The sequence below is a fragment of the Culex quinquefasciatus genome, chromosome 1 (assembly GCF_015732765.1).
Source record: "Culex quinquefasciatus strain JHB chromosome 1, VPISU_Cqui_1.0_pri_paternal, whole genome shotgun sequence".
NCBI classification, from domain to species: domain Eukaryota; kingdom Metazoa; phylum Arthropoda; class Insecta; order Diptera; family Culicidae; genus Culex; species Culex quinquefasciatus.
Window position 1 is genome coordinate 20,356,336 of NC_051861.1, and position 22,341 is coordinate 20,378,676.

The 22,341-nt window shown below is 39.7% G+C and overlaps 1 protein-coding gene and 1 long non-coding RNA gene across 2 annotated transcripts; both read right to left on the minus strand.

The window, feature by feature from the left end:
* Positions 1–597: 597 nt before the first annotated feature.
* On the minus strand, positions 598–4,658 carry LOC6037488. Its single transcript, XM_001847346.2, has 2 exons — positions 4,454–4,658; positions 598–1,414 (listed from the first exon to the last, which is right to left on the minus strand). Exons 1-2 carry the CDS (start codon positions 4,573–4,575, stop codon positions 1,102–1,104), a joined length of 435 nt encoding a protein of 144 aa, XP_001847398.2. The 5' UTR covers positions 4,576–4,658; the 3' UTR covers positions 598–1,101.
* Positions 4,659–8,706: 4,048 nt separating this feature from the next.
* On the minus strand, positions 8,707–12,107 carry LOC119765042. The gene is made up of 2 exons (XR_005276465.1): positions 11,892–12,107; positions 8,707–9,304 (listed from the first exon to the last, which is right to left on the minus strand). It is a non-coding gene; the product is annotated as an uncharacterized LOC119765042 (long non-coding RNA).
* Positions 12,108–22,341: the final 10,234 nt, after the last annotated feature.

The following is a 22,341-nucleotide window of genomic DNA, read 5'->3' on the forward strand; positions in this document are numbered from 1 at the left end:
TATTATTTATTATTTACAAATTTATTTAACCTTCTCCTAGTGGAAAATTGTCCAAAGAATCCGAAAATGCATTCCATTTTCCGATTAAAAATCATGTTCATTGAGCAAATCATGACACTTTGAGAAGTTTAAAATAATGACTTTCATCAACATTTTCTTAACTATAGTTAACTAACTATTTAAACTTGTTAAAATTTTATGAAAAGTTCTTCTTGAGATACTTTGAACACTTCTCTACCACGGTCAGTATGTTTCTAAACCATTCCTTACGTATTTTAATTGTACTCTTCATTTTGCGGAAAAATCGCAAACCTATCAAAGTCACCCCGGCAGAAAAGTAGGCTATTTCGTCGTTCAAGAATGACAGAAAAAGTAAGTAGTTTCACGACGGAATTGCAAAAATCATTTTTTGGTCATGATTCGATTATCCGAAGTTCCATACAAACCTTCGAATGATCGAACTTCGGATAATCGAAACTTCGGATAATCGTTGCATCGGATAATCGAGTTTGGACTGTGTTTTGAAAAATTTCGTTACATTGCAACGCCGGAATGTGTCTACTAGGATTTTTTCTTCATTTTAATTGAGAACACGTGTTTTCATACTAAATTAAGTTCGTTTATTTTGATAGTACATAAAAAATGTGTTCACAAGTCGGCCACGTGCCACGTTCACTGTGACCATAGTCAAGGGATGCTGCTGTACTGTTCCGTAAGCCTTAGCAAACTTTGCCCACTATTACATCAGATTTATTCTTTTGCACGCTGCTAATCTTTACAACTTGGGCCCTATCGATGATGGGGGATGGGATGACACAATGTTTGCGTTTGCGCGTGTGAATTACAATCTCAGAACGCTTTTATTGCCGTATTACTCAGAGGTAATCTGATAAGTTGATGCTGCGTTGTTGTCGTAGTCGTCGTTGGCATTTGTTTACGTTCCAGTGGCTCAATTGGAAAATTCTTGGCGAGATACTATTTGTTATTTTGTAATAAATAATTGGGGTTGGGGTTCGTCCCCTGAAGTTGGGGTTTGGTGTCCTAGTATAAAGTGAGGTTAAGTTCAATCACAGTCTTTGAAAACGGAGCCCGGCAAAGCTTCTAAGCCGGTTGGCTAAGCAACCGAAAGATGACTCCGGAACCATCATCCGTTGCGGACACTAGTGTTGCCTCAGTTGTCTGGTCGGGTGTGATGACGGTAGTGCTGCCAAGTGAGCTGTTGCTGTCACCGTTGAGGGAGGGTCCTCCCGTGCAGAGACCACTCTCCAGGGCGGATACGGCGATGTAGCAGGAGATGAACAGTGCCACCAGGCAGAGCAACCAGTACAGAGAGAAGCAGATGTAACGGACTCGAATCCAGAACGGGTCGTCGATGTAGGAAGAAAGTTCTGCTTTGGTGAGGGCGTACGAGCCACTAAAAGAAAACAAAAGACGATTTTTATTAGTTAAGTCGCTTCCTGATATTTATCAGTGCAATTGAACGTGCATTTGAAAACAATAAATTTTGTAATCGATCAACCCCTAAGCTATTAATTGCTTGACGGACTTGTTTATTGTGTTTGCTGATCGATAGCTAGAATATACTAACACTATACAATAACTCGAGCTCGTGGTAACTGCGCTGCAGATTCTAGCCGCAAGTTGAACCAACTCCCGTTCTTGAACTCTTCACCGCGATTAGAGTGTCTGCCCCACGGCGAGTTCCTTAACCTGAATGACGCCCAAAAAAAAAAAATCATCATTATCAAAAAGAACACTTTTCAAGTTCATTTCACCGACAAAACGCCGGAAAGTGAATCGCACACGCAACATACGTTTTCGATTAGTCAATATTTGAACGAAGTCTAAAGGGTGAATATTTGCGCAGATAATGGCGGTGGCAAACAAGGGGCCATGTGGCTCTCGTTGGTTCAATTGAGCAGGGTTGTGTGCGGAGTGTAAAAATCACGTTTCAGTGACTGTTTGTCTGCGTGGATCGGCTCCATTGAGCTGGATCGATTGGTGTTTAGTAACGCGGAGATCACGTGTGAATTAAAAAATGGATCTTTTTTGCCTTCGTCACTGCGCTAAGGCGCTAATCCTGCTTTAAAATGAAGTTTTTCGCAGAAAGCACATAGACCCAACTTCATGTCCATAATTTTACAAAAAAAAAATCTTATGCTAAAAGCCAAATTTGTTGCTCAGTCATCATACAGCTTATTTAGTCATAATTAAACGTATAAATCTGTTAGGCTAAAAAAGAAAGAGCTCGCAATCACAGATAATGTTATGCCTCAAGTGGCAAATATATTTTTAGATCGGGAATTATTAAAATCTGAAGGGAGCTTGTATGAGTTTTTTTTTTTGAACGTGCATGAGTTTTATAGGAAGGGTATATTTTTTTAGTACTCCAGATTGAATAACGAATTTTTGATAACTACATGATATTTATAGCCAAAACACCGTGTACTGTACATACAATGGGTTTGGAACATTTTTATTTAAAAAATCTAAAAAAAATATAAATTATAACTTCACTCATACTTCAATAGAAAATGCAAAACAACACATACAGTCATCCCACATATTCGGAACACCTTCAAACTTGGAACACTTTTGTGGTGATTTGTCAATTGGATACAGTCATCACACATATTCGGAACGGTTTCCAGATTGGCCAATGTTCAAAAAATCATAGCAAATCGGTATTTGAACTTAATGATTCGTTTTTACCTTCATTTGAAAGCTTTTCTTGCGATCTTTCGAATGCTGTATCGAACATCTGCTAATTTTCACTTTCATATGAAGTTTTTGAAGAATTACTTAGACACTTGAAATCCACAAATTCGGAACACTATTTTCTTACGAATGTAAACAAATTTGGATCTCTCCAGGAGTACATATTTATTACCAAATAATGATTTCACACACTGAAACCAATGAAACTCAAGCTTAGTCATGTTTTATACATGGTTTGATAACCTTTTTGTTAAAATATCAGTTAAATTCAGGTGTTCCACAATTGTGGAAGGCACAATATTGTACGATCAGTTCCTAGCTGGACTCGGTCGCTCGAAACGACCGGCGACTCAACGACCGACAAAATAGGCGGCGGGCCAGATGCGGGCATAAAAATGTCAAAATCTCTTCCCCCCTCACTTCGTCTCACCATCCAGCTGCAGCTTTGTTGACAAACAAACGGAGCACGCGGTCGCATGATGGCGGCATCGAGCCAGAATTAGGGGTGATCATGTGATTTAAAATGAAAGTTTTTTCAAGAAAAATAATATTTTTCCAACCGAATAAAAAAATTGCGACCATGTTCAAACAATTATTCCTGATGTCGGAGAAGTGATAAAAAAGCAAAATTAGAATCCATAATTTTTCTACAAATTGAATTTTTTCACTCCAACTGGGAACCCCTAGGTCTATCCACGACCGTGAGAAGATGCCAGAAAATCCAGCTACGAGCTAAATCCACAATAACATCCCACAATTATGAAACAGGCAATTTGGAGGCAGTGTTTTGCTTCTTTGGACAAAATAGTCTTGGAATGAAGTTTTTTGTTCAAAAAGTACTACTTTTACTAGTGAAATAGCAAGATAATGTCTAAATGAAGGTTCTAAAAATAGTAAGGTCGACAGAAAAGCTACTTTTGGCATGCTATTGACAAATTATCATAAAAGTGTTTCGAATTTGTGGGATGACTGTACTATTGCTAATTTTTGTTTTTTGGTTCTCTGCTATATGCAAAACATTAGTTTTTTATTTGTTTGAAGAATTATCAACTGCATATCGTAAAATGCATTTTACAAAGTTGATTTTCAGTTTGCAAAACTATTGAGTAAATTTCTAAACATTCAACAGTTATTGAAATGTAGGTATAGAGTTTTTTTTTTGTAAAAACCACGACTAATGATCGATAAATCAACATATTTCCAAAAAGCACGTGCTTTCCGATCGTAATTTTACAGTTACCGCTAAATAGTCCTGATTTTTTGTGTGAGATAACTATCCAATCATCCATCCATCACAAAGACACTAATTGCGACACCAATTACAACAAACAAAATGGTTCACCAAACAATCGTGCACGGATAGAAATCTTATAAGCATATTCGGTAACTCTATGTTTTCAAATTCGTAAACATTGAAATGTTTTCAAAATCGTCAACATTTTTTCCGATTTCGAACAACAATGTTATCGATTTTGAAAACATTTTAATGTTTACGAATTCGAAAACATAGAGTTCCCGGAAATTTATACAAGATTTCTGCCCGTGTGCGGTCCCTCAAAGGGACGATTTCACCGTCAAGTCCCGTAAAGCCCATTGTTGTAATCAATTTGGACTAAAACACCTAGACAATTGCATCACCTGCCCCTTCTTCACTTGAACAAAACTTCACCCGTGGAATGTCCGATAACAATTTACGGAATTTTCCGGCACACGCACTTCATCAAACCGCACTTACTAGTCATAATCACTGTCGTTATTGTTGTTGTTATTGTTGTTGATGTCCTCCTGGGGAATCGGAATCACGTACGACTTTTGGTAATCCTTGGGCAAAAGTCGAGTCTTCTCGTTGATGGTCATTTTGCAAGCGGACGCGCTCACTTTCCAATCACTTCTGGAACTTTAGAACAGTTGTAGCACTATGATCGCGATCTTTGCGTGAAGAGTTCGTTTTATACTATGCCTCAAGAGCGGCGGAGAGTGATGAGATGAGAGATGAGTAAAGAGCAGTGCAGCATCCGTAACTCTCGGCTCGGTGCTCCGTAATTGTACTTGAGTACTTGACAGTTGAAAAAGGGTAGCCTGTTAGTAGTTGAACAATTTATTTATTTTTTTACTTGATTAAATTTTAACTATCCAAACCACCAAAACTAAATAAATTGAGAAAATTTTGCCTTGAAATAATAGAGACTAATTAAAAAAAATCTTTAAAAATCTTCAAATTAGATGGTTTACATTTTTTTTAAATATTAAATAGACACTTTTGCTTTGAGTACATTTTTTGGTTGTACATTTTTGCTCCCTTAGATCAAATTTTCCGGTGATAATTTCATCATATTCGTGTTACTGAGACAATTTTACAATAGAAACATGCACAAAAATGGTTATTTTCGTCCATTTTAACCCTTTAAAATATTAAAGTTAAAAAAATCTTCGATTAACATTTATTGAAAATCATGTTCGTTTCCGAGGATACTAGATGACACCAGAAAAAAAGCAGCTTCTCATTTTTTTTACTTTCATTTATTAAAGGGTTAAAATGGATGAAAATAAACATTTTTGTGCATGTTTCTATTGTAAAATTGTCTCAGAAACACGAATATAATGAAATTATCACCGGAAAATTTGATTTAAAGGGTCCCCTGAGCAAAAATGTACAACCAAAAAAATTACTCAAAGTAATTTCGAAAATTCAAAAAACATCATAAACACTGACAAATCATAAAAGCAGGGGTGCCAGGTTGCCAGATAAATCTGGCATTGCCAGATTTTTTGAGCGCCAATTAGAAAAAAAAAATCTATTTCTTCCTCACATTGTTTTATTGACGTATTTTTTATTATTTTGTGAAGCTATAATGTACAGTCATCCCTCATATTCGGAACAGTTTACAGATCGGCCTATGTTCAAAAAATCATAGAAAATCGATAATTGAACATAATGATTTGCTTTTACCTTCATGTGAAAGCTTTTCTTGCGATCTTTCGATTGATGTATAGACCGGCAATATATTTTTCCGTTTTATATCGAGTTTTCAAAGAAAAACATTGACCCTTGAAATCCACAAATTCGGAACACTTTTTTCTTACGATGTAAACAAACTTTTTTTTCTCTCCAGGAGTACCTATTTTTAAAAAAATAATGGCTTTACACTCTAAAACCAATAAAACTCATGCTTAGTAATGTTTTATGAACGGTCTGATAACTTTTTTTATGAAAATATTAGTTAAATTCAGGTGTTCCACAATTGTGGGAGACACAATAACATCCCACAATCATGGAACAGGCAATTTGGAGGCAGTGTTTTGGTGCTCTGGATAAAATAGTCTTGAAATGCAGTTTTTGTTTAAAAAGTGTTACTTTTACTAGTGAAATAGCAAGAGAATGTTCAAATAAAGGCCCTAAAAATTGCAGGGTCGGCAGAAAAGTTGCATTTTGCATTCTATTGACAATTTACCACAAAAGTGTTCCGAATTTGTGGGTGTTCCGAATATGTGGGATGACTGTATAAAAAGTTAAAATACACAGTTTTTGAACAAAAAATGACTTATTACTTTGAGAAAAGTGGCTTGCCAGATTTTTCCCAGCTTTTTGCCAGATTTTTTACTCTTCAGACCTAGTAACCCTGCATAAAAGGCAACACAATAATAAACCATATATATCATTTAACGTTAGATAATTAGTGAAATAAACACATTTTCCCAAGATTTTACAAAAATAAAATAGTTTAAGAATGGTTTCCGCCCTTTTCATATGTTGCTTCAGAGAGCTTCTCAGCATCAGCAGCTGAGCATCTGTCAAACCGTATGTTTGACAATCGCTGTTTGCTGAGGATGAGTGAGAAGGAAGATGGGAATGTGTGGTCAAATTTGAACTCTTGGTGGCAGTGCATATCTCGGCAATGATACAACCAAATGTCTTCTACACTCAAACCCCGATGGTTTGACACCAACTGTTGTCAAACGAACGGGGTCACTTTAGTTTGACACCCCTTTTACACGGAGTTCACACACACTACCAAACGTTTGTTTTGATAGTGTGCGTAAACATCGTGGAAAAAGTGACAGTTCGTCACTTTTTAGTTTGACTTTGACCAACCAACGGGGTACAAACTAAAAAAGTGACCAACCACCGGGGGTTGAGTGTAATTTGTTTTGATAATAGATAAAAATGAATATTTTAATGCCTCGAAAACGGAATTTTAATAAAATTAAGTGTGTGCTCACACCATTCCTGACTTTTTTTGTAGATTTACATGTATGTAACCCCTTAATGTTAATCGAGTGTCCAGTAGGGCAATAGGAGTGGGGTAAGGCCTACTTCTCTTTTTTTATTCGTTGGTCAAAACTTAGTCTTTGAGCCAATTTTGAATCCAATCGGTTAATGATTAGCAGTCGCTGTTGAGCGTTGAAGTTTGTATGGAAAAAAACAGAGATTTTTTTCTTGAAATTTTGACAAAAGGCGGTGATGATTTAAATTGAATTGGAATCGACTTATTTGTCGATTGTTGACTGCTGACCTTTAAGCAAATGCTTCCAAAATCTTCCAGCAAACACGAAGGGATGCGAATCAGCCAGGCAGCACCAGCAGATAACGAGGATTTGTTTACTACTATGTGTAATAAAATGGAATGTACAAACAACGTGCGACGACCACTTGTTGCGGCGACGGTGGCGGCGGCAATGACAAATGTTCGAACAATTGGTGCAACAGGTACTTCAGTTTTAAGATTTACTGTACTTCAAACTCCTTGAAGTGGTTTTATGGCATATGGAATCGGATTGTTTGAAGTACGTTACTAACTACTTGTAGTCACTGAGCCAGGTAAATACCCCGGATTGAAAATAAAACAAATCACTGGCGGCTAATAATCATATTTATTGCCGCCACCACTCGCGTGCCCGACCGCGTTACACGCTGATTGTCACTCACTCACTCTTCTCATCTCTAGACGTCAACCATAGTTGATCTGTCAGCCCGTGTTGACCAGGGTTAGATTCCTACATCCCTCTCTTCCTTGAAAATGATAGATACTTCACAATTGATAATTTAACAGATAAGCAAACTAGATTGTCCTCATAATTGCCCTGATCTGAACACACGAGTGGATTTATTTTTAATCTAGTATTTGTTGATAACAATAGTATTATAATCTTATATCTTTTGCTGAGTCAAACGAGCATTTATGTTTACAGTATAATCTCTTGTCACGTCCTTTGAACTTTGAACTAAGCCATTACACTCAATGAAGTTTTGTCCTTTCTTAGCTGTTCAATTTAATTGTTGCTCCGTCACATTTATTCATCTTGTAATTATAATCCATAATTCACTACAGTTAACCGCTATCCACTCGATCCAGTACTACCTCCTCCTTCACTTAAAACAATTTAATTTAAAGTTAATAGAATGCTAAGCATTTCCCTATTTTCCTATAATTTGAGTAAATTTACTCAATAAATTAATGAGTCTAAAATCTTGTACGCAGCATTTTTCAGATAGTATTTTTTTATAGATTTCAATGCAAATAATATTAGATTTTATAAGACACTTGTTTCAGCCTCTTTCTAAAAAATGACTTATTTTTTTGTTCCCTTTGTTTTGAGTCCGGTAGATTTGAATGAATAAAGATAATCCTCAACTATCGTTTCACAATTCTATATCATAAACAATAACAGTCGCTCAAATAAGTTATTCGCCGAAACAAGCTGGAGCAGTTCTTTGCGCTGCAAGAGCTGATGGGAAAGTACCTATGCCCTGCAGTTAAAGTCTTAGCCTTCATTAACTAACTGACAAATTGTCTGTGATATAAACTTAAGCTTTCCTATCCTTTTTCTTCTCCCCTAGCAAAAGTAGCAGTTGTTTTAAACAGTTTTATCTGCTCTCGCTTAATTGATTGAAATTACTGAACTTATTTCGTCCAATGATTGTATCTGAATTATTTTTAGCTGTAAGCATCTCCAAAACTCATGATAAGTGCAACTAATAAACATGAATTGAATATAAATTATTTCTCATTTATTGTCTTATGGAGTTACCGATTATTAACAATTTCACGGTGCCTATCAATCAGAGCCCCCTGCATCAATACTCCTTCACACATTCCCCAGCATTTAATCAACCCCATAAAGCAGCGTCTCCAAAATTACTTACCACAACTCCTAACTATTTGTACAATCTAATTATAACGGAATTGGGTCCGTCAACCTGACATTCTGGAATACGAAGACAACTTCGCACCCCCAAACAGAACCCTATCTTGCAACCATCCTCCTTCAAATCTTAAGGACATCCCTTAGTTCATCAGCAGTATCCAGGTGAGCCGCCAGCCAACTCGGCTCCGGGCCGCACACACTCCGTCCAGGTCGGCACCCCGCCCGCCTGGCTCTCTTGCCATGCGCACTACCCAAAGGATCCGGTAATCCCAGGTGACTCTCTGAAAACCCGGTTTGCCGTTGAGCTGCACTAGCTCGTGGTTCATCCTTCTCCTCTGTGTGTTGTTCACGCGGAATTCGGCCTAACGCAGTAAGACCTCTCCGAACGAACTACGTGTGCTGGCAAAACCTCTCCTCCTGTGACCTGTTGCTAATGAAACTCAGTAATAGAAAAAAAAGTATTTTGTAGGTTTAATCACTGATTGTGTTATAGTATTTAAGAGCAGGTTAAAGTTTGGCTTTACAACTTCTACATTATTAGAAAACAATATCTTGCCTCTTGGATACGTTTGATGAGTACATAACCTTAACGAATTAAAACAACTAACAAAACAAACCTTCCACTTTAACGTTCCTAGATCTTTTATGGCCCCTATTGTACGATTCTGCTCGCACCTAGGAGTCTGAAGGCTTGAATGGGAAGAGCACCCAAACCTCTTTTTTACTCCTTCCACCCACGGATTCGATCTGACGATCTTTGGATTGCAAGTCCAGCCACCGACCAGCGACTCTACCGGAGCAGGTTTGGTTTGGTGTGTTGTTTGTTCGTATATCAGGGAGACGACTTCTACGCCTGGAATTACTCTACGGCCTAACAACAACTAAGGGCGAAGACCAGCGTTTTTACTCCCCATCCGAATGGAAGTCAATAGAAGATGGGAAACGAACCCTGATCATCCGCTTACAACGCGAACAGCGTAACCATTCGACCACGCCTGCACCCAAACGAATTACCAAATACCCCAAACTTTCCTGTTACTTTTCAATCATTTCAACTGTTAACTTGTGCAAAAATGATCCCTAATGGCACTACTAAACTTCCTTAAAAATATCCTTGTAGTTTGTACCTTGAATTCCTAACTTTAACAGTCACTGTTACTTACGACAATGTTACAATGTTGACGAATAAAAATCTTTCTAACTTCACCTTTCGATGATCATACACAAGCCTGCAGCCCCTACCCCAGGCCTAAATATTAACAAGCCATCTCTCCCGTAGGCATGAGTGAACAATCACAAGCCTCTTCTTCCCCCAGGCCTTACAGCAGATATTCACGAGTCATCTCTCTGCCAGGCATGAGTGAACATCCACCAGCCTTCTCTTCACCAGGCTTCCATGTAATCATCCACAAGCCATCTCTCCACCAGGCATGAGTGGACAATCACAAGCCTCTTCTCCCCCAGGCCTTACAGCAGATATTCACGAGCCATCTTTCCACCAGGCATGAGTGAACATCCACCAGCCTCCTCTCTACCAGGCTTCCATGTAATCATCCACAAGCCATCTCTCCACCAGGCATGAGTGGACAATCACAAGCCTCTTCTCCCCCCAGGCCTTACAGCAGATATTCACGAGTCATCTCTCCACCAGGTATGAGTGGACAATCACAAGCCTCTTCTCCCCCAGGTCTTACAGCAGATATTCACGAGCCATCTCTCCACCAGGCATGAGTGAACATCCACCAGCCTCCTCTTCACCAGGCTTCCATGTAATCATCCACAAGCCATCTCTCCACCAGGCATGAGTGGACAATCACAAGCCTCTTCTCCCCCAGGCCTTACAGCAGATATTCACGAGCCATCTCTCCACCAGGCATGAGTGAACATCCACCAGCCTCCTTTTCACCAGGCTTCCATGTAATCATCCACAAGCCATCTCTCCACCAGGCATGAGTGGACAATCACAAGCCTCTTCTCCCCCAGACCTTACAGCAGATATTCACGAGCCATCTCTCATCCACAAGCCAATATCCGGTACTAAGCCTACCTCCGGCACTAAGCCAACCGCCGGCACTAAGCCAACCCCCGGCACTAAGCCAATATCCGGCACTAAGCCAACCTCCGGCACTAAGCCAACCTCCGGCACTAAGCCAACCCCCGGCACTAAGCCAATATCCGGCACTAAGCCATCCCCCGGCACTAAGCCAATATCCGGCACTAAGCCAACCTCCGGCACTAAGCCAACCTCCGGCACTAAGCCAACCCCCGGCACTAAGCCAATATCCGGCACTAAGCCATCCCCCGGCACTAAGCCAATATCCGGCACTAAGCCAACCTCCGGCACTAAGCCAACCCCCGGCACTAAGCCAATATCCGGCACTAAGCCATCCCCCGGCCTCAAGCCAATATCCGGCACTAAGCCAACCTCCGGCACTAAGCCAACCTCCGGCACTAAGCCATCCCCATCGGCACACAGCCAAAACATCCGAAAAACCACAACGGTGAAAATACTTACACCCCCAAGTCCTACCGTTAATATTCACACACCATTCTTTTACCAATACATAATAGAAATTCACTGCACTAAACATCAATAATTATCTTCCACATTTTTAACTGGGTTTTCCACTGTTCGTCCAAGAAATCTACCCTAAAACCACTCTTTGCTGATTTTTTTTTAAATTACCGTAACTAAACATTAACCAAAACTCCTATTGAACCTCAGCATCGTGTATCAGGTAAACATTGCACTTCCGCTACCCCAATTTTGGGTAATCTGTTTATTACCAACTTGAATCTGAACCCCTTGATCGTGCATCATGAAAACAAAATTTCTAGAGAGAGCGCCCGTGCAGCACACATACAAACACGTTAACTCCGCGGAAAAAACCAGACATTTCACAATGAAACAACAACACACACACCTTTAGTCCGGCTCCCCTTACCTTCTCTTCCTCTTCCTCCTGCTCCATAAAAAAATGTTTCCTGCTTTTTTCCGTTCCAAACATAAAATTGCATTTACTTACCAAAATATGTTTTCTCCTCGTCGCCAATGTAGTCACTGAGCCAGGTAAATACCCCGGATTGAAAATAAAACAAATCACTGGCGGCTAATAATCATATTTATTGCCGCCACCACTCGCGTGCCCGACCGCGTTACACGCTGATTGTCACTCACTCACTCTTCTCATCTCTAGACGTCAACCATAGTTGATCTGTCAGCCCGTGTTGACCAGGGTTAGATTCCTACACTACTTTCTGTAGCTTTTGATTTGGTCTATCATTTAAATCGATATAGCAAATTTAATGAACCGGCTTTCGATTGATTTTATATTTATTTGTAACGTTTTTCTCACTGGAAGAAGTCTTACCACCATTATCTGCGGTAAGAGGTTATAACGAGAGCAAACGAGCAAACGACATTACACTCAACCCCCGGTGGTTGGTCACTTTTTCGTTGGACACTTTTTTGGTTTGTACCCCGTTGGTTGGTCAAAGTCAAACTAAAAAGTGACGAACTGTCACTTTTTACACGGCGCTCACACACACTTTCAAAACAAATGTTTGGTAGTGTGTGTGAACTCCGTGTAAAAGGGGTGTCAAACTAAAACGTGACCCCGTTCGTTTGACAACAGTTGGTGTCAAACCATCGGGGTTTGAGTGTACTGGGAAACTTCCCAACACCCAGAGTTGCGGGAGAGATAGTTCCATGCATGAACTTCTTTTTAAACAACAGCAAACTCCCCCCTCCCCCCAAAGTGTATTAGTTAAGAGTCAACAAAGGTTACATCATCGCTTTCTCGCAGACTTCCCTAATAATCTCCAGCAAAAGAAGCTGCTGATAGCTGATGGGTTGCACAGTTCGATTAGAACCAAACCCATGATGCATGTTCGATGGACCGATGGAACCGGGAAATTCCACAATGCGCCGTAGTCAACGAAGATGACGACGACGACGACGGTCGTGGAACTTGACCTTCACCGGCAAGTCAGGAAGCTTTCGCGCTGGTAATCAGCTGAGCTTCTGCTCTATCTGCGGGTAGCCTAATCATACTAGCTAGTAATGATGGCGCTGTTGCCGGTAAGACCAAGCAGAGCAGAACACTCTTTGCGTTGCCCGGTCTTTCTGGAATACAGCGGGCGATAAGCGTGCGAACTTGCTCGCTGACAGTGGCAGATCGAGACTTTGGTGGCATGTGATGGTGCAGGATGCATTTGATAGTTTTTATCTGAGTGTAAATTCAAGCAACCATTTTTTTAACGTTGCACATCAATCAGAGCTTTTTGCACCAAGATTTATGTAGCACACATTTAAGGATCTTTAAACTTTCGAGAACTTTCGATATAATTTTTGAATTATCCCCTAAAGTACAAAATAATTTACAAAATAACTTTCAACAAAGTTTAAATTTCTATATTCGAGTAGGAACATCGCAATAGAAGTTTGAGGTCCATAAAACATAAAAAATCTTAAAATTGCTCCCATTTCCGTAAAACTTGATTCATTCCAATTCTATTAGTTGCATTCGAAAGGTCTTTTGAAGCATTTTAAAATGCGCCAGGCAGATCAGAGATTGGCTTATGCAAATTACTGTTAAGATGGATATTTTTAAACCCCAATAGGGTAGAGGACCCAGTTTTCGCCCTGCTCCAGTTTTCGCCCTGCTCCAGTTTTCGCCCACCTACTGGATTTAATCTGTATTTAGCAAACTCATACCGTTTTTTGGTTGAATTTATTATGCAGGTTTACATATTCATTCATTTTTAGTACTAATTGAAACTTTCCTAATGATTTTCTATTGTTTATTAAGTTTTTATAAGCTTTTCAAAAAAAGCCTTACTGCAGCCGCCATATTTTTGTCAATTTACACTACAGCGGGTAATAATGTTAATGAGGGAAAGCAAATAATTTTGTCCGATTAGTGCGCTGACCACGGGGACGCGTTGTCTTGTTTTTGCATGCTCATTTTCATTTCTTTTGTGTCGATGTTTGTGTGCTTGGGTGCGTGGTTATTATAATTAAATAATGGCATCATTAGTGCGCTGACCACGGGGACGCGTTGTCTTGTTTTTGCATGCTTATTTTCATTTCTTTTGTGTCGATGTTTGTGTGCTTGGGTGCGTGGTTATTATAATTAAATAATGGCATCATTAGTGCGCTGACCACGGGGACGCGTTGTCTTGTTTTTGCATGCTCATTTTCATTTCTTTTGTGTCGATGTTTGTGTGCTTGGGTGCGTGGTTATTATATATAGGTGAAGGGATTTTATTAAATGATCATTATATTGCATTATTATATTTATTTGATTATATAACCACACTATACTTTACACTTAACACATTTTACAAAACACATATGAAACTGTAAACAGGAGCGTTTGGTACGGTATGTCCACGCATCCTTCCTCCCCTGTAGATTCTGTGAAATGTGATCCGTTCTCAGAATCCTCTCTGCGGTAAACACAACGTAGTAGGGCTGGCCGCTTTAATTTTTGCAATACATTTTCGGGTGTTCTCGGATGTACTGTAATTATTAATAATGACAAGAAAAGTGCTTGGGGCGTAATCTAATCACAAGACTTTCCAGCATGCTTTCATCGGACTGGCTGCGTTTGTGTTAGATTAGATTAGATTAGATTAGAAAGCAAATAATTTTGTCCGAAAATAATGTAAATGAATAATTCATTAGTTCACTGTATGTCTGAATTTCATGAAAATCTAGTGATTTACCAGTTTTAAACGTTTACCAAAGGTTATTTCAATAAAATAAAGTGGGCGATTTCTGGGGTCATGAAAAAACATGAGATCCAATTTTCGCCCAGGGCGAAATCTAGTATTGTGTTTTCAGATTTTATCTAGAACCAGTTTTCGTTTACCATAAAAACGAATCTAATCGCAGCGAAATGTGCTTGAAAATATATTTGGAACATTCTAGATTATTTTTAAAGGTTAAATAATCATTTTAATTATTTTCATTCATAAGGGGTTTTGGTTCAAATGTTGTAAAAGTTTACTGGTACATAGGAGAACAAATTAAGCAGAGGATGGAGAAGTAGTTACATATGTGCTTTAATATTTTTACTAAGAGGTACTCGATGTTTTATATTGAGTCAATTCGGGAGCAAATGACCCATAGGATGTAATAGTGTAGTTATAATAGACAGAGAATCTCAAAATAAGCAGGATATCTGAAAAAAGCTCCTAGGATTTTTTGAACCTCAATTAATAATATGTACGACAAAATATGTGCACATCAATGAAATTTAGCTTCGGGAACATGTTGTGTATCAATAGGAGACCATATTTGCTAAGCTTTGAGTCATAATTTCATTTGATTTCTGATTTTTGTCGTAGGCGAAAACTGGTTCCAAGGGTGGGCGAAAATTGGATTTAGGGGGGCGAAAATAGGCTCTTCAGAGCACTTTATTAAAACGCAAAATTTTATAAAAAATGAACACGTAAATGATAAAAACCTTGTGGAAACTTAATATCAAATAGTTTATCAACGTTCTACAACAAATAGAACCAAAAACCATAAATTGTCATCAAATTCTCATCAAATTTCCTAGATTGCCACTATAAAGTGGGCGATTTCTGGGTCCTCTACCCTATCTTTTCGCAACAGCCCCCAACACCAACTCTTTGCACCAGGGAACAAACGTGCCTAACTAAAATTGATCCACCCTGAAGAATTGAATCCAAATAGAATTTATAACATCGCTTCTCGAAATTCAATTTTTTTCTGTAAGTTTTTCTCCCACCATTTTCTGCTACTGCAGACAGGATTAGTAGTGCTGTCAAAGGAATAGATTGCAGGATGATTACCCAAGTAACAATTTTAGTTTTGTTGTAGTTCTGGGGAAGTTATGCTGTGATAAATAAGTGTTAAATCAACAATAAAGCTAAAATGGACTATTTTAGAAGGTTAGCCAAAGTAAAAATAAAGTGTAGCATAAGATATTATAAAGCTCTACAATGATCAAATACAACTTTCTAGTTTGGGAAAGAATTTTGTAGCAACTTGTAGGAACTCCTGAAAGTTATAACAAAGCATGACATATTTATGAATGCACTCTAAAAGTGAACCAAAAGCCCATATACATACCCAATGGAGCACTTCCATTCGAGCAGTTTTTGCTTTTTTCTACAATGTATTTCTTATGGAGCGAACTGTCAAAAACTGCTCGACTGCGGGTGCTCCATTGGAATCCGTGATTCAGAATTTTACTCTATCAATGGAGCACCCGCAGTCGAGCAGTTTTTGACAGTTCGCTCCATAAGAAATACATTGTAGAAAAAAGCAAAAACTGCTCGAATGGAAGTGCTCCATTGGATTTAACGATTTTGCTACTGTTTTAAAATTTTATAGTGTTTTCACAAAAACAAGACAACATGTTGTCGATTTAGAAATCATCAGCTTCAACATCGCTTTCGTAAACACATGTTTGCGGTGACGTCAACGGCTGCCGTTTTACGGCGATATGATGTATACGCCATTTTGGACATTTTCAATTTTATTGTATAGTCTGATAAAGAATCTTAAAAGCTACCTCCTGACGAAAGAATTTTTCAAAAAACTGCTCTGGGGCCCATTTTATTAAGCAAACAAACAATGATGTATACGCCAATTTTACTCATCATGATGTATGTATACATTGAGAATTGATAGAAGTCAAATAAAATACTATTTGAATGTTGATTTGAGGTTTTGGGACCAAATCAAGACTGGGCAATATTTTATTACATTATTTCGATTTAATTCTTAAGGGGACGTCCATTAGGCGTCATCCATAAAGTACGTCACGTTCTGAGGGAAGAGGGGGGTTTTTGAAAAAGCGTGACGTTGCGTGTTAAAAGCATAGGGAAATCGTGACAAAGGGGGGTGGAGTAAATTTTTGCTGATTTTAATGTGACGTACTTATTGGATGACACCTTATCCACATCCACCTAGACACTTTTTGAAAATTCTAGACCCACCCACCTCCCTTGCTGACAATTGTTCATGCAAAAAATGTGTTTATGGAGCATAGACAATCGCTAAGGGAGCGTTCTTTTATTACGTAACGCAAAAAATCGGATTTTTAAACGCCCCCTCGTTACAAAATTTCGATACAAATTTTAAAAATTTTGTATGGAGCGTAACACGACCTCCGACCCCCCTCCCCCCAACTGCGTTACGTAATAAAAGAACGCTCCCTAATACCTTCCCCCCCCCCTTTAAAGTATCCACGTGGACAATGCATTACGGGATCCACTCAGCTATCAAAATAGCTGGCACAAAAAATAAAGCCAGCTTTTATCGCTTTGATCGAGCAATGTATACATACATCATTGGGCAGGAAAAGTAGTGATTTTTTATTGCTATTTTTTCGGCCAAATGATGTTTGTGGTTTAAAATCGTAGAGAATAGGAAAAAACACGAAATTTTGTAGGGGCCACATTTTTATTGTACTTTTTAACAGTTTCTACAGAGCAGTCCTCAAATTAGTCATTTTAAATTGAAAAAAAGGTGCAGGTGGTTATGTTCTACATGACCAATATGACAAAGAACTTTGTACAAAACTCAAAAAATCATGCTATTTTTATTTATATTTTTTAATTCTTTGCCAATTTATTTAATCCTGAGTAATTAATTCTAATTAAATATTTGCATTCAATGGCACCCCTGTGGATATAAATTGCCCATATTGCCCCAAGTCGAATGGCTCGATAAACGTCCCCCCGGTAGAACCTTCGATCAGGGCCATGGCTACTCCGGGTGTGGCCAATCCTGTCAAAATGGCAATTTTCACTACCACACCCAAAGTTAAAGAACGAGGGGATAGTCCAAACGAAAAGAAGCGTGAGGAAAGTGCTATTTTGCGAGAGTATAGTCCTCTCGCGTGTTCATTCGCTCATTGGAATAGTTCATCCTACTGAATGGCTTATATGGACAAATGACCACCATTCAGTCACCGAACCATGGTGGCCCATACGGCAAAGGCACGGATCAATATGCCGAAGGTCTTGGGTTCGAGTCTCGGTATCGGTTCTTGTCAAAATGGCCATTTTCATTATCAGTATCAAAAACCATGAATTTTGATACCCATATTGCCCCAAGTTGAATGGTTCGATAAATGTCCCCCCGGTAGAACCTTCCCTCAGGGCCATGGCCACTCCGGGTGTGGCCAATCCTGTCAAAATGGCCATTTTTACTACCAGTATCAAAACCCATGAATTTTGATACCCATATTGCCCCAAGTCGAATGGTTCGATAAATGTCCCCCCGGTAGAACCTTTCCGCAGGGCCATGGCCACTCCGGGTGTGGCCAATCCTGTCAAAATGGCCATTTTCACTACCAGTATAAAAACCATGAATTTTGATACCCATATTGCCCCAAGTCGAAAGGTTTGATAAATGTCCCCCCCGTAGAACCTTCCCTCAGGGCCATGGCCACTCCGGGTGTGGCCAATCCTGTCAAAATGGCCATTTTCACTACCAGTATCAAAAACCATGAATTTTGATACCCATATTGCCCCAAGTCGAATGGTTCGATAAATGTCCCCCCGGTAGAACCTTCCCTCAGGGCCATGGCCACTCCGGGTGTGGCCAATCCTGTCAAAATGGCCATTTTCATTATCAGTATCAAAAACCATGAATTTTGATACCCATATTGCCCCAAGTCGAAAGGTTTGATAAATGTCCCCCGTAGAACCTTCCCTCAGGGCCATGGCCACTCCGGGTGTGGCCAATCCTGTCAAAATGGCCATTTTCACTACCAGTATAAAAACCATGAATTTTGATACCCATATTGCCCCAAGTCGAATGGTTCGATAAATGTTCCCCGGTAGAACCTTCCTGCAGGGCCATGGCCACTCCGGGTGTGGCCAATCCTGTCAAAATGGCCATTTTCACTACCAGTATCAAAAACCATGAATTTTGATACCCATATTGCCCCAAGTCGAAAGGTTTGATAAATGTCCCCCCCGTAGAACCTTCCCTCAGGGCCATGGCCACTCCGGGTGTGGCCAATCCTGTCAAAATGGCCATTTTCACTACCAGTATAAAAAACCATGAATTTTGATACCCATATTGCCCCAAGTCGAATGGTTCGATAAATGACCCCCCGGTAGAACCTTCCCGCAGGGCCATGGCCACTCCGGGTGTGGCCAATCCTGTCAAAATGGCCATTTTCATTATCAGTATCAAAAACCATGAATTTTGATACCCATATTGCCCCAAGTCGAAAGGTTTGATAAATGTCCCCCCGGTAGAACCTTCCCTCAGGGCCATGGCCACTCCGGGTGTAGCCAATCCTGTCAAAATGGCCATTTTTACTACCAGTATCAAAAACCATGAATTTTGATACCCATATTGCCCCAAGTCGAATGGTTCGATAAATGTTCCCCCGGTAGAACCTTCCTGCAGGGCCATGGCCACTCCGGGTGTGGCCAATCCTGTCAAAATGGCCATTTTCACTACCAGTATCAAAAACCATGAATTTTGATACCCATATTGCCCCAAGTCGAAAGGTTTGATAAATGTCCCCCCCGTAGAACCTTCCCTCAGGGCCATGGCCACTCCGGTGTGGCCAATCATGTCAAAATGGCCATTTTCACTACCAGTATCAAAACCATGAATTTTGATACCCATATTGCCCAAGTCGAAAGGTTTGATAAATGTCCCCGGTAGAACCTTCCCTCAGGCCATGGCCACTCCGGGTGTGGCCAATATCCTACCAGTTTGGTCCCAACCCCATTCTTTTCGAGTCTAACAATCTTCGTTAGAACAGAATTCCTCAAGCACAACCTGTGTCTTTCAATGTGTGCATGTGTGTGTGCAATAAAATAGTCGATCCGTCTCTGACGGATTTTCGAATAAAACTAAAATTGTTCAGAGGTTATCTGTTACTTATATAGTTCGCATGAAATGTGGCAACAATGGTGCAGCATTCTCGCGTGACAGTTCCAAGAAAGCAGGAGACGAGGCAAAATTTGCACCATGTTGCCACATTTCATGCTAACTATATAAGCTAACAGATAGCCTCTGAACAATTTTAGTTTTATTCGAAAATCCGTCAGAGACGGATCGACGGTGGTAATTTTATTGCTCACACACACATGCACACATTGAAAGACACAGGTTGTGCACCAACTTGGGAGGAATTCTGTTCTAACGAAGATTGTTAGATCGGTCACTCGAAAACCAGAATGATTTAAGGAAACGGGGTTGGGACCAAACTGGTAGGATATTGGCCACACCCGGAGTGGCCATGGCCCTGAGGGAAGGTTCTACCGGGGGGACATTTATCGAACCATTCGACTTGGGGCAATATGGGTATCAAAATTCATGGTTTTTTATACTGGTAGTGAAAATGGCCATTTTGACAGGATTGGTCACACCCGGAGTGGCCATGGCCCTGAGGGAAGGTTCTACGGGGGGGACATTTATCAAACCTTTCGACTTGGGGCAATATGGGTATCAAAATTCATGGTTTTTGATACTGGTAGTGAAAATGGCCATTTTGACAGGATTGGCCACACCCGGAGTGGCCATGGCCCTGCGGGAAGTTTCTACCGGGGGGACATTTATCGAACCATTCGACTTGGGGCAATATGGGTATCAAAATTCATGGTTTTTTATACTGGTAGTGAAAATGGCCATTTTGACAGGATTGGCCACACCCGGAGTGGCCATGGCCCTGAGGGAAGGTTCTACGGGGGGGACATTTATCAAACCTTTCGACTTGGGGCAATATGGGTATCAAAATTCATGGTTTTTGATACTGGTAGTGAAAATGGCCATTTTGACAGGATTGGCCACACCGTGGCCATGGCCCTGCAGGAAGGTTCTACCGGGGAACATTTATCGAACCATTCGACTTGGGGCAATATGGGTATCAAAATTCATGGTTTTTGATACTGGTAGTAAAAATGGCCATTTTGACAGGATTGGCTACACCCGGAGTGGCCATGGCCATGAGGGAAGGTTCTACCGGGGGGACATTTATCGAACCATTCGACTTGGGGCAATATGGGTATCAAAATTCATGGTTTTTGATACTGGTAGTGAAAATGGCCCTTTTTACAGGATTGGCCACACCCGGAGTGGCCATGGCCCTGAGGGAAGGTTCTACCGGGGGGACATTTATCGAACCATTCGACTTGGGGCAATATGGGTATCAAAATTCATGGTTTTTGATACTGGTAGTGAAAATGGCAATTTTGACAGGATTGGCCACACCCGGAGTGGCCATGGCCCTGAGGGAAGGTTCTACCGGGGGGACATTTATCGAACCATTCGACTTGGGCAATATGGGTATCAAAATTCATGGTTTTGATACTGGTAGTGAAAATGGCAATTTTGACAGGATTGGCCACACCCGGAGTGGCCATGGCCCTGAGGGAAGGTTCTACCGGGGGGACATTTATCGAACCATTCGACTTGGGGCAATATGGGTACCAAAATTCACGGTTTTCGATACTGGTAATAAAAATTACGGGAAGGTTTTCCCGGGAGTGTTCTGTTGGATGACGTTGTAGGGCTTTGAAGTATTGGGCAAAGTTGTAGAGGAGAAAATTTCATGAAAGTTTGTCAAAGGTGCCAAATTTGTAGCTCTTAATCTACTCGAAATATACGCCATTTTTGCAAAAATGGTAAAAAAGCACTTTTTTGGTGATAACTTAAAATGTTAGCATTTTAGCGGCCTACTATGTTCTGAAGAGTTGTTTATGACATAAAATTACCCATCTTTGCCGAAGACAGCAAAATGTTTTGAGCCTTTATTGAGGAGTTTAAAAAAAATTTAAGTGATTTTGAGCCTATTTTCAAGTTGCAATGTTTTCAAATGGCGCATTTTGGCGCATAATCGAACAATGCACCTGAAAGTACACACTTTCAACTACATTTTCTGAAAATATTTTCGTGTTTATTTGTGTCTATTTTCAGATATCTCAATTTGAATTCGTCAGATTTTTAATAATTTTATTTATGAATGTTATTCGAAATCATAATGAATACAAGGTGAAAATCGGTAAATTGAAGGGTAAATTGATCGATTTTTATGGAAATTACATCGTCTATGAAAAATTACGACAACTTTTCCAGAGTGAGCTAATATAACAGGAAATACTTAATTCTAAAAACGGACAATCATTTAAAATTTTTACTTACATTATTTTTGAGAAAACATGTTTTTATTCATAATTTTAAAATATATATCATAATTTTAAGCATGAACAATGTATTTTCCATAAAAAACGATCAATTTACCGATTATTACCACGTTTCAATAAGATTCCGCTTAAAAATTATAATTAAATTGATTAAAAACCGTCAAATTCAAATTGAGATATCTAAAAATAGACACCGATAGACACGGAGATATTTTCAGAAAATCTAGTTGAAAGTGTGTACTTTCATGTGCATTGTTCGAATTTGCGCCAAAATGCGCCATTTTGAAAACATTGCAACATGAAAATAGTTTCAAAATCACT

Coding starts and splice junctions, on each gene's coding strand:
- LOC6037488 (XM_001847346.2), bottom strand. CDS start 4,575: ATGACCATCAACGAGAAGACTCGACTTTTGCCCAAGGATTACCAAAAG. Junction 1,415..4,453: donor AACGACAGTGATTATGACTA/GTAAGTGCGGTT, acceptor GTTTTCTTTTAG/TGGCTCGTACGCCCTCACCA.